Here is a 13,348-nt window from a genome sequence, read left to right as displayed (position 1 = left end):
TCTGCAAAGCTTCATTGACTGTATTAGGTTAGTGTTTATTTACATTTAGAATTCACTAAGTTAAATTGCTGGGATCATTTGAAAACTTTGCTTATAAGATCAGAATCCTGATCACAACCATAAATGTAAATAAAGGGTTTTATTATTACAAATTTCCAGTCTTAACGAAAGTAAGCAAATCCATGCAGAGACTTTTAAAATAGGTTTTAAAGTACTTTTTGCTAAACATGAAAATAGTTGAGATAACAAGGTGTAGAGCTGGAAAACTCTACAGAAATTCAGAAAGAAGGATCTCGACCCAAAACATCAGCTTTCCTGCTCCTCTGATGCTGCTTGGCCTGCTGTGTTCATCCAGCTCTACACCTTGTTATCTCAGATTCTCCAGCATCGGCAGTTCCTACTATCTCAGGAAAACAGTTTATCTTTTTAAGAATTTGACCCAGCTCCTTCTACGTTGGCATGGCATGTCCACAACAATGAATTTCCCCTGAAGGCCTCAGTTAAATTTGCAGGTGGGCCTGACAACATTGTCAGAACTTGACCTGCATGTTTAAAGAAGGACCTTACTAACTTTTGGTGGCTGCCCCTCTCTCGCACTCAATTAAGCAGGTTATAATCTAAACCTATGGCAAGTCAGTGGAATACTTGTGGATAATGCTTGAGGGGGGGCATTGGTGGTGCACTTTTTACATGCATGGTTACTGCTGGAGCAAGAAAGGTTCAAAACAGCTCCTGAGTTTTAGAAATTATTTCAGAAATGGTCTTCTCATGGTTTTACTGTATAAACTTAAATATCACTTCTACTGTTAGGAATAAATTGAATCAATTTTACAAGAATAATAATGGAGACCACAAGTAATGTGTATACATAGTTAAATGTGATTTATGTATGCAGAACCACAGATACCAGATGGCAAGTTTCAGTTGGGAATCTAAACAAGGTGTTGTGATGGTTTATAAAAAGCATCACTCATACTCAGGAGATAGGACAAGCAGCAATTAATCAACAAAGAAAATAGAAAATGCTGGAAATGTGTAAAAGGTCACCAAAGAGAAAAAAATGCAATAAATCAAGGAATTTAAGTAACATCATGAACAGTGAGAGATTTTTGAGACGATTGCACCATGTAAATATTTTACTGACTTCTGAAAGCTTCAAGGTTTCTTTTACCATCTTGGGTAGGTTTCATGCCAAAAATAATTGCTGTGTATAAATGACTACTGGTGTTCCTTTCCGAGTGATAATATTCACACTGAAGGATTAGTCATTCTCATATTACTGAACGACTATTGAGAAATAAACAATTGTATTACCAAGAATTTTTATAGCTAGTGAGTGTTACAGTATCTTTTGGAATATTGTGAACTGAGAATTATCTTTGTAGGTCTACAACATTGCCTGACTCTGTTTTAAAATTGATCCTAGGAAATACATTGCAAAGTATTTTTCTCGATAGCAGTGTCATGTATTTGCAATACTGAAAGTTCATCTTGTTCTTGTCCTCACTATTAGAGAACTATTTCAGTGATAGCAAATAGCAGAAGTCATAAGGACTGATACATATTAAGTTGCCTTCAGCAATTCACCGACTTGAATTTTGGGGAGAGATAATTTTTATGATTTACTTTGAGAGAAGTCAAAAGGGATAATGGATGAAGAGGTTTTAATTTCATTGTTGAAGGATCAAATCTCACTCAACTGTTGTTGTGGATAGTTGTCCTATTTAACAAACAACAATCACCTAGCAACTACTGATCCCAGATTCAGAGGATGAACTTTTAAAATATTTGTTCATGGGATGTGGACATGGCTGGCTTGGCCAGCATTTATTTTCTATCCCTAATTTCCCTGGAGAAGGTAGTGGTGAGTTCCCCTCTTGAACTGCTGCAGTCCTTGGGGCATAGGTATACCCATAGTTGGGAAGGGAGTTCCAGGATTTTGAACTAGCGCAGTGAGGGAATGTCGATATAGTTATATGTCAGGATGGTACGTGGCCTGGAGGGGAAGTTGGAGGTTGTGGTTGTTTTCCCTGCAACTGCTACCTTTATTCTTTTAGGTGGTAGGCATCACAGGTTTGGAAGATGCTATTGGATGATTGTTGGAAAGTTACTACAGGTATCTCGTAGATGGTACATACTGCTGCCAATGTGCATCAGTGGTGAAGGAAGTGATGGTTCAAGATGTGGATAAGCTGTCAATCAAGTGGGTTGCTTTATCTTGAATAGTGTTAACGTTCTAGAGAGTTGTTGGAGCAGCACCCATCTAGATAAGTGGACAGTATTCCATCACAGTCCTGACCCATACCTTGTAAATGGGTTGACTGGTATTGGGGAGAGAGGAGTCAAGTTGTGCGGTCCAGAATTCCCAACCTCTGACCTGCACTTGTAGCCACAGCATTTATATGACTGGTCCAGTCCATTTCCTGGATAGTGATAACTCCTGGATGATGGTAATGAGGATTCATCAATGGTAATGCCACTAAACATAAATAGATGGTGATTAGATTCTATCGTGTTGGAGATGGTCCTTTCCTGGGATTTTTGTGGCGTTACTGTTACTTGCCACTTATCAAACAAAGCTTGGATATTGTCCCGGTCTTGCTGTGTCTAGACACAGACTGCTTTAGCGTCTGAGGAGTTGCAAATGGTGCTTAACATTGTGCAATCATCCGTGAATACCCCTACCTCTGATCTTATGATGGCTACCAAATTATATGATTTGCAGCAACGCGATGGGCTCATTAGTCGTCTTGACCAAAGCCGTCTACACTAATCCAGTGAGTGTAGTGGCATAGAATTCACTTCTCCTCATATTAATTTCATTCCATTGCTAGCTCTAGATCTTCCATGGAATCCAGAAGCAGCAATGTCATTCCACAAGCTTATCAACCAATGAGATTGAAGAGTTCTCACTGCAACAGGCAGATCCTTTTTTTTCAGTATTACACAAAATGAAATCAGAATAGAAGACTGTTTATAATTCACCTTACAAGCAGATTCTATCATTTATATTTTAATTTTACAGAATTACACATGGGATTAAAGGAGAAACAAGAATATTAAACAGTTGAACAAAATATACCATGTTAGAAATCAATATAATTTATCACTGGAGAAATTTAACATTACACAGCTATCAAATTTGATTTTTTTCAGTTGTTCAGCTGTTGCTATGATTTAGCTTGCAATTAAAAAGCCATTATACCATATTCAACAAAGTATAACTTCTGTGAGAAAAATGTTAGTCATAAATATAACCTGGAAGTGGAATTTCACATCACTTTCTAATTGATTTACATGTGCCAGGATTTAAGTAACATAACCTGTGGATTAGTAGAGAATCAATGATAGAGACTTTGGGGTTTCCTTGCTTGACTGCACATATGCAGTGAACAGAAATTGTCAGTTTTCACAGAGTAATGACAGAGAACGTAAACACTTCTGCTGTCATTACAGCCACAAAACCAGGCCATTGCAGTTTGTTTGAATAATCGTCAGACAGATTTAATCAGTTTTCTCCTTTTTTTTTCTGCAGAGGCATATCTACTCCCAGCAACAATGGCATCAGAACAAAACCCAACACCCAAGCAGCACCCCACCTCCACAGCTGGGCATAAGGTTGGTTCATTACTTTTTTCCAATACCACCCATCCTTTCATAAACATTGTCACCTTCACTCTGCTTAAACACTGACAATTGAATGATACTGTCAGGCAAATGCTTTCCAACCTAAAGATTCTATGAATAGGTTTTCCCATTCTTATTCAAAATAAAGAAGAGTTAACTGAACCTCACTTTATTGCTCTGTTTCAGATTACTCTGTATGAGCAGGAAAATTTCCAAGGCCTCTTCCATGAGGTGACTGGCCCCTGTCCCAACTTGAAAGAGACTGGACTGGGGAAAGTTGGCTCCCTTGTGGTGCACACTGGACCGTAAGTATTACACAGCATTATGTAAACTTTGCACCATAGAAACAATTTTTTTGGTCCAACTGGTTGATGTTTATATTTCATGCAAACGTTTGGGGGATTGCAAGAATATCTGGAGAGTTTGAGACTAATTGAATAAATGTGCTACAAAATAATGAATCAGTGTTGTATATAAGGGCAGCTGAAGGCAAACATGACATAAGAACTAGGAGCAAGAGTAGGCCGTCCGACCCTTCGAGCCTGCTCCGCCATTCAATAAGATCATGGCTGATCTTTTTGTGGACTCAGATCCACTTACCCGCGTTCTCACCGTATCCCTTAATTCCTTTATTGTTCAAAAAAAACCTACCTTATCTTTAAAAACGTTTACTGAAGTAGCGTCAACTACTTCACTGGGCAAGGAATTCCATAGATTAACAACCCTCTGGGTGAAGAAGTTCCTTCTCAATTCAGTCCTAAATCTGCTCCCTCTAATCTTGAGTCTATGCCCTCTAGTCCTAGCTTCACCTGCCAGTGGAAACATCCTCTCTACTTCTATCTTATCTATTCCCTTCATAATTTTATATGTTTCTATAAGACCCCCCTCAATCTTCTGAATTCCAATGAATATAATCCCAATCTACTCAGTCTCTCCTCATAAGCCAACCCCCTCAACTCCAGAATCAACCTAGTGAACCTTCTTTGCACCCCCTCCAGTGCCAGTACATCCTTTCTCAAGTAAGGAGACCAAAACTGCACACAATACTCCAAGTGTGGCCTCATCAGCACCTTGTACAGCTGCAACATAACCTCTCTGCTTTTAATTTCAATCCCTTTAGCAATGAAGGACAAAATTCCATTTGCCTTCCTAATTACTTGTTGGTCCTGCAGACCTACCTTCTGTGATTCATGCACAAGGACACCCAGGTCCCTCTGCATAGCAGCATGCTGCAACTTTTTACTATTCAAGTAATAATCCTTTTTACTATTACTCCTACCAAAATGTATGACTTCACATTTATTTACATTGTATTCCATCTGCCAGACCTTTGCCCACTCACTCAATGTATCTATGTTCCTCTGCAAAGTTTCACAGTCCTCTGCACACTTTGCTTTGCCAGTCATCTTAGTGTCATCTGCAAACTTTGACACCCTACACGTGGTCCCCAACTCCAAATCATCTATATAAATTGTAAATAATTGCGGTCCCTGCACCGATCCCTGAGGCACACCACTAGTCACCAGCTAGAATAGCACTCATTTATCCCCACTCTTTGCTTCCTGTTAGTCAACCAATCCTCTATCCATGCTAATACTTTACCCTTAATGCCATGCATCCTTATCTTATGCAGTGGCCTCTTGTGCGGCACCTTGTCGAAGGCCTTTTGGAAATCTAGGCACACTACATCTACTGGGTTCCCATTGTCCACCTTGCTCGTAATGTCTTCATAGAATTCCAAAGGATTTGTCAAGCATGACCTGCCCTTCATGAACCCATGCTGCGTCTGCCCAACGTGACAATTTCTATCAAGATGCCTTGCTATTTCTTCCTTGATAATAGACTCAAGCATCTTCCCACTACAGAGGTTAAGCTAACCGGTCTATAATTCCCCATCTTTTGTCTACTTCCCTTTTTAAACAGTGGCGTCACATTTGCTGTTTTCCAATCTGCTGGGACTGCCCCAGAGTCCAGAGAATTTTGGAAAATTACTGCCAGTGCACCTGCTATTTCTCCCGCCATTTCTTTTAGTACCCTGGGATGCATTCCATCAGGGCCAGGAGACTTATCAATCCTTAGCTCCATTAGCTTGCCCAACACTACCTCTTCCGTAATAATGATAGTTTCCAGGTCCACACCTACCTTCATCTCTTTGTCAATTACTGGCATGTTATTAGTGTCCTCCACTGTGAAGACTGATACAAAATACCTGTTCAATGCCTCGGCCATTTCATCATATCCCATAACTAAATTCCCCTTCTCATCCTCTAAAGGGCCAACGTTTACTTTAGCCACTCTTTTTCGTTTTATATATTTATAGAAACTTTTGCTATCTGTCTGTATATTCTGTGCTAGTTTTTTCTCATGTTCTATCTTACTTTTCTTTATAGCTCTTTTTGTGGCTTTCTGTTGACCTTTAAAGTTTTCCCAATCTTCTAGTTTAATGCTGTTTTTGGCCACTTTGTATGCTTTCTCTTTCAATTTGATAGCCTCCCTTATTTCTTTAGACACCCATGGCAGATTACCCCTTTTCTTACAGTCCTTCCTTTTCACTGGAATATACTTTTGCTGAGCACTTTGAAAAATTGCTTTGAAAGTCCTCCACTGCTCGTCAACTGTCCCACCATAAAATCTTTGTTTCCAGTCTACTTTAGCCAAGTCCTCCCTCATTCTATTGTAGTTCCCCTTGTTCAAGCACAGGACCCTGGTATTGGATTTTATCTTCACACTCTCCATCTATATTCTAAATTCAACCATACTGTGATCACTCCTTCCAAGAGGATCCCTAACGATGAGGTCATTAATTATTCCTGCCTCATTACACAGGACCAGATCTAGGATAGCTTGCCCCCTCGTCGGTTCCATTACATACTATTCAAGAAAACTATCACGGATGCACTCAACGAACTCCTCCTCAAGGCTACCCTGACCGAGCTGGTTCGATCAATCTACATGTAGATTAAAATCCCCCATGATAATTGCTGTACCATTTTTACAGGCATTAGTTATTTCTTTTTTATTGCCCACCCCAATGTGATGTTATTATTTGGTGGCCTATAGACTACGCCTGTCAGTGGCTTTTTCCTTTTAGAATTTCTAATTTCCACCCAAATGGATTCAACCTCATTCTCCACAGAACCTATATCATCTCTCAGCACCGCCCTGATGTCGTCCTTGAATATCAGAGCTACACCACCTCCCTTACCTTCCTGTCTGTCCTTCCGAATAGTCTGGTACCCTTGGATGTTTACCTCCCAGTCGTGACCATCCTGTAACCATGTCTCCGTAATGGCTACCAAATCATATTCATTCGCGATGATTTGTGCCGTTATCTCATCAACCTTGTTACGAATGCTGCAAGCATTCAGGTAAAGTGTCTTTATGCTAGCTTTCTTACCCTCATGATTTCCATGACATGGTGGGCTACATTTTCCTCATGACATTGGTGGGCTACATTGGATTAATACCTGTATCACACATATGGCTAACTGGGTACTGACTCAAAGCAGAGTCTGCTGACCCTGAGCATAATGGACCCAAATAAAAGCAAAATACAAACTAGGTCTGACAGTATTCGTGGAGGGAGAAACAGAGTTAGAGTTTCAGGTTGATGATCTTTCATCAGAACTGGTAAAATTTAATGATGTAACAGTTTTGTTTTAAGTGGTTTCAGAGAGAAGCAAAGGAGAAAGAGGGATTGTAGGAAAGATTTAATTAGCAAAAAAGGTAATGGTACTACCAAAAGAATGGTAATCAGACAAGTAAAGCAATAAAATATTTAACTGGGGAAAAGTACAAATGGTAACAGCAAAACCATAAACAATAACTGCCATCCACAAACAGAAACACAAACAAAATTGGGGGCAAAATTAAGTTATGTAACTGTGGAAATCACTGAACTGAGTCCAGAAGGCTTTGAAATGTCTAATCAAAAGACGAGGTTCCATTCCTCGAGCTTATGTTGAGCTTTATTGGAACAATGTACAAGGTTGAGGACAGAGAAGCAAGAACGGGAAAGGAACAGAGGGTTGAAATGACAGTCAACTACAATCTCATGATTACATTTGCAGATGGAATGGAGGTGTTCTACAAAGTGTTGACCCAGTCAGTGTTAGGTCCCCCCACTGGAGATGTGGCCACATTACACAGTGAATGTTGTGTACTGAACTGGACAAGTCAATCACTAGGAATGTTAAGGGCATTGGACAGTGAGAAGGAAGGTGACCAAGGGCAGGTGTCACATTCCTCATGTCTGATAATGTGCTGTGAGAAGGGAAGGGTATATTGGGGATGGCATTGGAGTGTGCCATGTTGTCACAGAATGAATGGTCCTCTGGAATGGGCTGGATTGGATGTTTAATGGACATCACGCTGCAGGTGACAGAAATAGAGGAGGATGGTTCATTGAATATGAAGACAATGGTGTGAAAGGTGAGAACAAGCAGAATCAATTCATGGCTCTTGAAGGGAGATGAAATTGTGGCAGCAGAAGTGAAGTAAATGAAATTAATGCCCATTAACAATGATGCGGTTGGAGGTGAGGGGTAGGGGTGGAATTCCTCAGTTGAGGAAAGAGGAAAACATATCAGAAGCCATGCTGTAGAAGTTGGAAGGTTGTATCATCAGAACAGATGTAATGAAGAAAGAGAAACATGCAGAATATAGTGTGTCCTTGCAGAAAGTGATGTGTGAGGGAGTGTAGTCAAGATAGATGTGGGATTCGGTAGCTGTATAGAGAATATGGTCAATAAACTATCTCTAGAAATGAAGAGAGAGAGAAGTCAAGGTTAGGGAATGAAACAGTCAGAAATTAACTGTGCGATGTTGAGTGAAGTGTATCGATTAAAAGCAAAGTAGATGAAATCCTTAAGCTCAGATAAGAGGAAGAAATGATACTGATACAGTCATCAGATGTCATCAGTCAACTGCTAAAATGGTATAGATAAAGATGAAAAATCCCATGTTAAAAAAAGGATGGAATTTCTAATCTAGGCAGAACTCAGTACTGAGTAACCACATGAGCATTATTGGGCCAATTATTTAAGATAGAGATGTATGGATGAATGGGAGCACTCTTTATAGTTGGAGGACTGGGAAGGTACTGTAAACCATAAAGATTGTTTGAATTAAAAACAGAAAATCAAAGGAGGGAGAAGACTGAATGGAAAATCAAAAGAAAATGGAAGAAGGTGGAAAGCCAATGAGAATAGAACAGAGGTTTTTAAAGCCAGGGTCTTAAGCACAAAGGCAACAATAAGACTTTTATTGAACTCTAGAGGTCACAACTCATTAAGCCTAGCATGGACTTGGTCATTATTAATGACCAATTCCAGAGAGTAATTAGGAGCAGGTCGCCAATCTATCTCTTAGTCAGCTCTTGAAAAGTAAAGAACCCACGAATACCAGAGTAAGTTTTCTTAAAGAGGCATCTTGAAAATCCCTTCTGGTTCAATGGTTAAGTTGTAGGTGAATATTGAGGTATCCAGGAATGGAAGGTTCCTGTTGTGTGCTAAACTATGAGTGTCAAATAATTGAAAAGTCCCCATCTTGATTGTTAGTGACTGCTTCTGGAACAGACACATATGGAGCAGTTGGGCAATCTCATGTTGACCCCTACAATTGAATAACCAACTAGAGAAATGGGAAAGCTTTTGCCACCCATCAAAATATGAGTATGAGTCAGCAGCTTCAGAAAGAAGAGGAGAACATTTGAAACAACAGAACATTTGTGCTGACTCATGCTTATACTTATAGCCATGAAAACAAAATGCTAATGTCCACATTTAAGGAAACAAAAATATAATGCTGGAAATTTAAGTAATTAACAGAAACCTCCTTTCTAGATATTAGCCTACCTGCTGGTCACATTTCTTAATTTTCTATTTCCATCTTAGATTTTCAGCATTAATGTGTTTCTCTGTTTTATCTGGAAAAAAAATTGTTACTTGCGACATAAAAATAATAAATACTTAAGATGACATCACTATTTTAATTTCTTCACGTCAAGAGTGTTTATAATGCAAAGCACAAATGTGACCATCATACTTGGAGGAATTCCAAATTTGAATAAAAATTTCTGGACCCTGAAGTTGGCAGCAACAGCAGTAAACCACCTGTCACAAGTTAAATACATTTTGCTGTTACAAAGTGGATAACATCTTTTGTTGCCTAACACCACCATCTGTTTTGTTTTATTTTTAGATGGGTTGGCTATGAGCAGTCAGGCTGCAAGGGTGAACAGTTTGTATTTGAGAAAGGAGAATATCCCCGTTGGGATACTTGGACAAACAGCCGCAAGAGCGATAGCCTTGCTTCCTTCAAACCTGTGCAACTGGTATGTTGGCATTGATTGCAGAGCTAAAACTGGGGAGAAAAAAATGGAATCAGACCAACAGAAATATAGAAACCTTAAAGTCCGCCTGATCTGCTACTTGGCTGATAGGTAAGGAAGTTGAACCTTCCTTATCTGTCAATGGCACAGTAGCTCAGTGGTTAGCACTGCTGCCTCGTAGTGCTGGTGACCCAGATTCAATTCCAGCCTTGGGCAACTGCCTGTGTGGAGTTTACACATTCTCCCTGTGCCTATGCAGGTTTGCTCCCGTTTCCCCCCACAGTCCAAAGATGTGCAGGCTAGGTGGATTGGCCATGCTAAATTGCCCATAGTGTCTAGGGATGTGTGGGCTAGGTGGAAAATGCAGGGTTACAGGGGTGGGTCTGGATGGGATGCTCTTTGAAGGGTTGATGTGGACTTGATGGACTAAATGGCCTGCTTCCACACTGTAGGGATTCTATGATAACTCCTGGCCAAGTTCAGTGAAGTGATCTCAACCAAAGCAGCAATTCAGTTTGTACTGATGTCCACCTCTGGGCTAGGAAAGGAAAAATCAGAATGGGAAACTATCATTCTATGATTTTCTTCATTCTATAATTTATGTCAGTCTATAGGAGGGATGAAGATCAAATGCATTAACTGTTGCTGGAAGAATTATAAACATACGTATATATAAATTAATACACACACACACACACACACGAGGAGGACTGTTGGGGATGAAGCTGATACCCCCTAAGCTGAACAGTCTACAGATATAAGGCTCCCACTTAAGGATGGTCACTTAAATGATATGCTGGTAACTATGAAGCCGCATTCCATATTGAAGCTGTGCTGTCAGTCAGCAGGAAAGATAAAAAGGGTTGAAGTTAAAATAAAAATAAAAGGATAGCTTGTTGACATTTTCAATTACTCCTATTTTGAAAAAACCTTACCCTTTTGTATCATACAGGATGGAAATGAACACAAGATCATACTTTATGAAAACCCTAACTTTACTGGAAAAAAAATTGAAATCATAGATGATGATGTACCAAGTTTCCATGCTCATGGATACCAGGAGAAAGTGTCATCCATTCGTGTTTTGAATGGAACGTAAGTACTGGGATGGGGCTTGACAAAAACCATTGTATCAGCAGCCTTTGATTTCACTTGATAACAAACATATTTAAAAGCATAGAGAATGGAAAGAGGAATAGGCCATTCAACCCTCCAAGTCTGCTCCACTGTTCAATATGATCATGGTTGATCATCCAACACAGAATCACAGAATTGTTGTGGGTGGAGAATGGAACCATTTGACCCATTAGGGCCTGCACTGGCTCTTTAAATGAACATCATTACCTAATGCCAATTTCCCGCTTTATCCCACACCCTTGCACACTATTTCTAGCCAAATATTCATCCAATGCCTTCCTGAGTGCCTCAGTTGACCATACCTCTACCATATTTCCATGCAGTACATTTCATGCCCTAACTACTTGCTGAGAATTTTTTTTTGCACAGCATCCTTCCTTCTTTTGCACATCACTTGAAATGTTTTTCCCTATCTACTCTATCCAGCCTGCTCAGTATCCTTTTCCCACCACCTCCTCTCTCTGTTTGATCCCTTTAGCCCTAAGAGCTATATCTAACTCCTTCTTGAAAACATTCAATATTTTGACCTCAACCTCTTTCTATGGCAGAAAATTGCACAGATTCATCACTCTCTGAGTGAAGAAATTTCTCCTCATCTCATTCCCAAATAGCCTACCCTGTATCCTTGGACTGTAACCACTGGTTCTGGACTCACTGGTCACTGGGAACTTCGTAATCACATCACAGCTGACTGTTTCTTTGCTCCTTGCTTGTCAGATACATCAGCGAAATCAATAGCGCAGTCTGTAGATATAATTTTAAATTCCAAAATCTCTGTTTACGGTTGACCCACACATTGGTGTACTTCTTGGTCTGGCATTCTTCTGCCCTGGAAAGATTAAATACATAAATGAAACAATTTGACCTGGGAAGAAAGAATGATTTAACATTTTCCAATTTCCTTTCATCAATTTACTGTTTTCAAATGGAACCTTGACAGTCAATGTCAATTAGTACACAATTGTTCAACCTAAACCTATTCTCACCTGATGTCTACACAGACAGGTGTGTCCTGCAGGAGTCACTGAAAAATGATCATGAAGATGATGCTTTCATGGCTTTCCCTCACAGGGTTGTGAGGCCAGCTGTAGCCTGTCCAAGCTGAGATCAGTTAGCTCAGTGCTGCCTTGGGTTGGACAGTGGATTTCATTTGCGTGAATGTATATGTATTCCTCTTTCAGTACTATGTGTTTTTTGTCTTTCTTCCAGATGGGTTGGATACCAGTACCCCGGCTACAGAGGCTACCAGTACCTGCTTGAGAAGAGAGATTACAAGGATGTAACTGAATTTGGAGCCCAGAAACCTCAGATCCAGTCTGTCAGACGTATTAGGGATATGCAGTGGCACCAGAGGGGAATCTTTCATCCCACTAACTGAAAGGTTCCTCTGCTTCTAAGCTTCTTGCCATCAGTTTCTTACCGATTTGCTGCTAAATTCCTAGGGTTAAGTGAACGCTTTCTCATAATATGCTGTATGAATTCAACAGCTGAGCCAATTCAATAAAATTCTGCATTTCAAGCTCAACTTCTCTATCTGCGTTTTGTTTTTTTATATGAACTGACAGAAGGGGAGGATACAAAAATTAGCCTTCTCCCCAAAACTAGTTCAGTTAAATGAACTGCAAAGATCTGAGGAAAAGATTCTCTTAATGATTATGCTGGTTAAGGGAACATGTAACTGAATCAAATAATGCCTCTCATTTGACTGATCAGGATCATCTCAACACAGAGAGGGAGACGGTTGGAGGCTATGACTTACCTCATCTCCCCAAGCTATGAGACAAAAGTTGCCTTCAGTTTTTCCTCTTGATTGCTGTACTGAAAAGTATGCATTTACTGTGTATCATTTCTGATAGACCCCATACACACACATTGGGTAGGATCGTTTTCAGTGCATGGCAAAAAACATGCACAGTGTAAGTCAGTATCTTTGTTGAATCAGGGAAAATATTATGATCACAGTCCAAATTTAGTCCACATGTATACCCTACAGTAAGGAAGAAATGTATTTAATCAGTAAGCTAAAATTTACTGGCAATCTCTAATAACAGCAGAGCATCTCAGAGTATCCTGTGAGTGCCAAATAATACAATGCAAATAGAAGCAGGAAATTACAGACTACTTTGCTTAATATCTGTCATGGGAAAATGCTAGCATCAGTTATTAAGGAGGTTATAACAGGGCACTTAGAAAATTCTAATGCAATTATGAAGAGTCAGCTATGTTTTATGAAAGGGAAATCATGTTTGACTA

General features: G+C 39.7%; 1 protein-coding gene across 2 annotated transcripts in view; it reads left to right on the top strand.

The window, feature by feature from the left end:
* Positions 1 to 12,610, top strand: part of LOC109918902 (beta-crystallin B2-like) — a 14,045-nt gene extending 1,435 nt beyond the window's left edge. The window contains exons 1-6 of one of the 2 annotated variants that reach the window (XM_048611169.1): positions 1,110 to 1,179; positions 3,536 to 3,618; positions 3,814 to 3,932; positions 9,829 to 9,961; positions 10,911 to 11,053; positions 12,305 to 12,610. In XM_048611169.1, the coding sequence (XP_048467126.1) occupies positions 3,559 to 3,618; positions 3,814 to 3,932; positions 9,829 to 9,961; positions 10,911 to 11,053; positions 12,305 to 12,473 (624 nt within the window). In that variant the 5' untranslated portion in view covers positions 1,110 to 1,179; positions 3,536 to 3,558 and the 3' untranslated portion in view covers positions 12,474 to 12,610. Of the gene's footprint in view, positions 1 to 1,109; positions 1,180 to 3,535; positions 3,619 to 3,813; positions 3,933 to 9,828; positions 9,962 to 10,910; positions 11,054 to 12,304 lie in introns of those variants that run through there. The other variant, XM_020518849.2, reaches the window with a different exon arrangement.
* The last annotated feature ends 738 nt before the right edge of the window (positions 12,611 to 13,348 follow it).

This window comes from Rhincodon typus, chromosome 24, assembly GCF_021869965.1.
Source record: "Rhincodon typus isolate 14 chromosome 24, sRhiTyp1.1, whole genome shotgun sequence".
In the NCBI taxonomy this organism is placed as follows: Eukaryota; Metazoa; Chordata; class Chondrichthyes; order Orectolobiformes; family Rhincodontidae; genus Rhincodon; species Rhincodon typus.
Note: the sequence above shows the minus strand (reverse complement) of the source record. Positions and strands in the feature narration are given on the sequence as shown.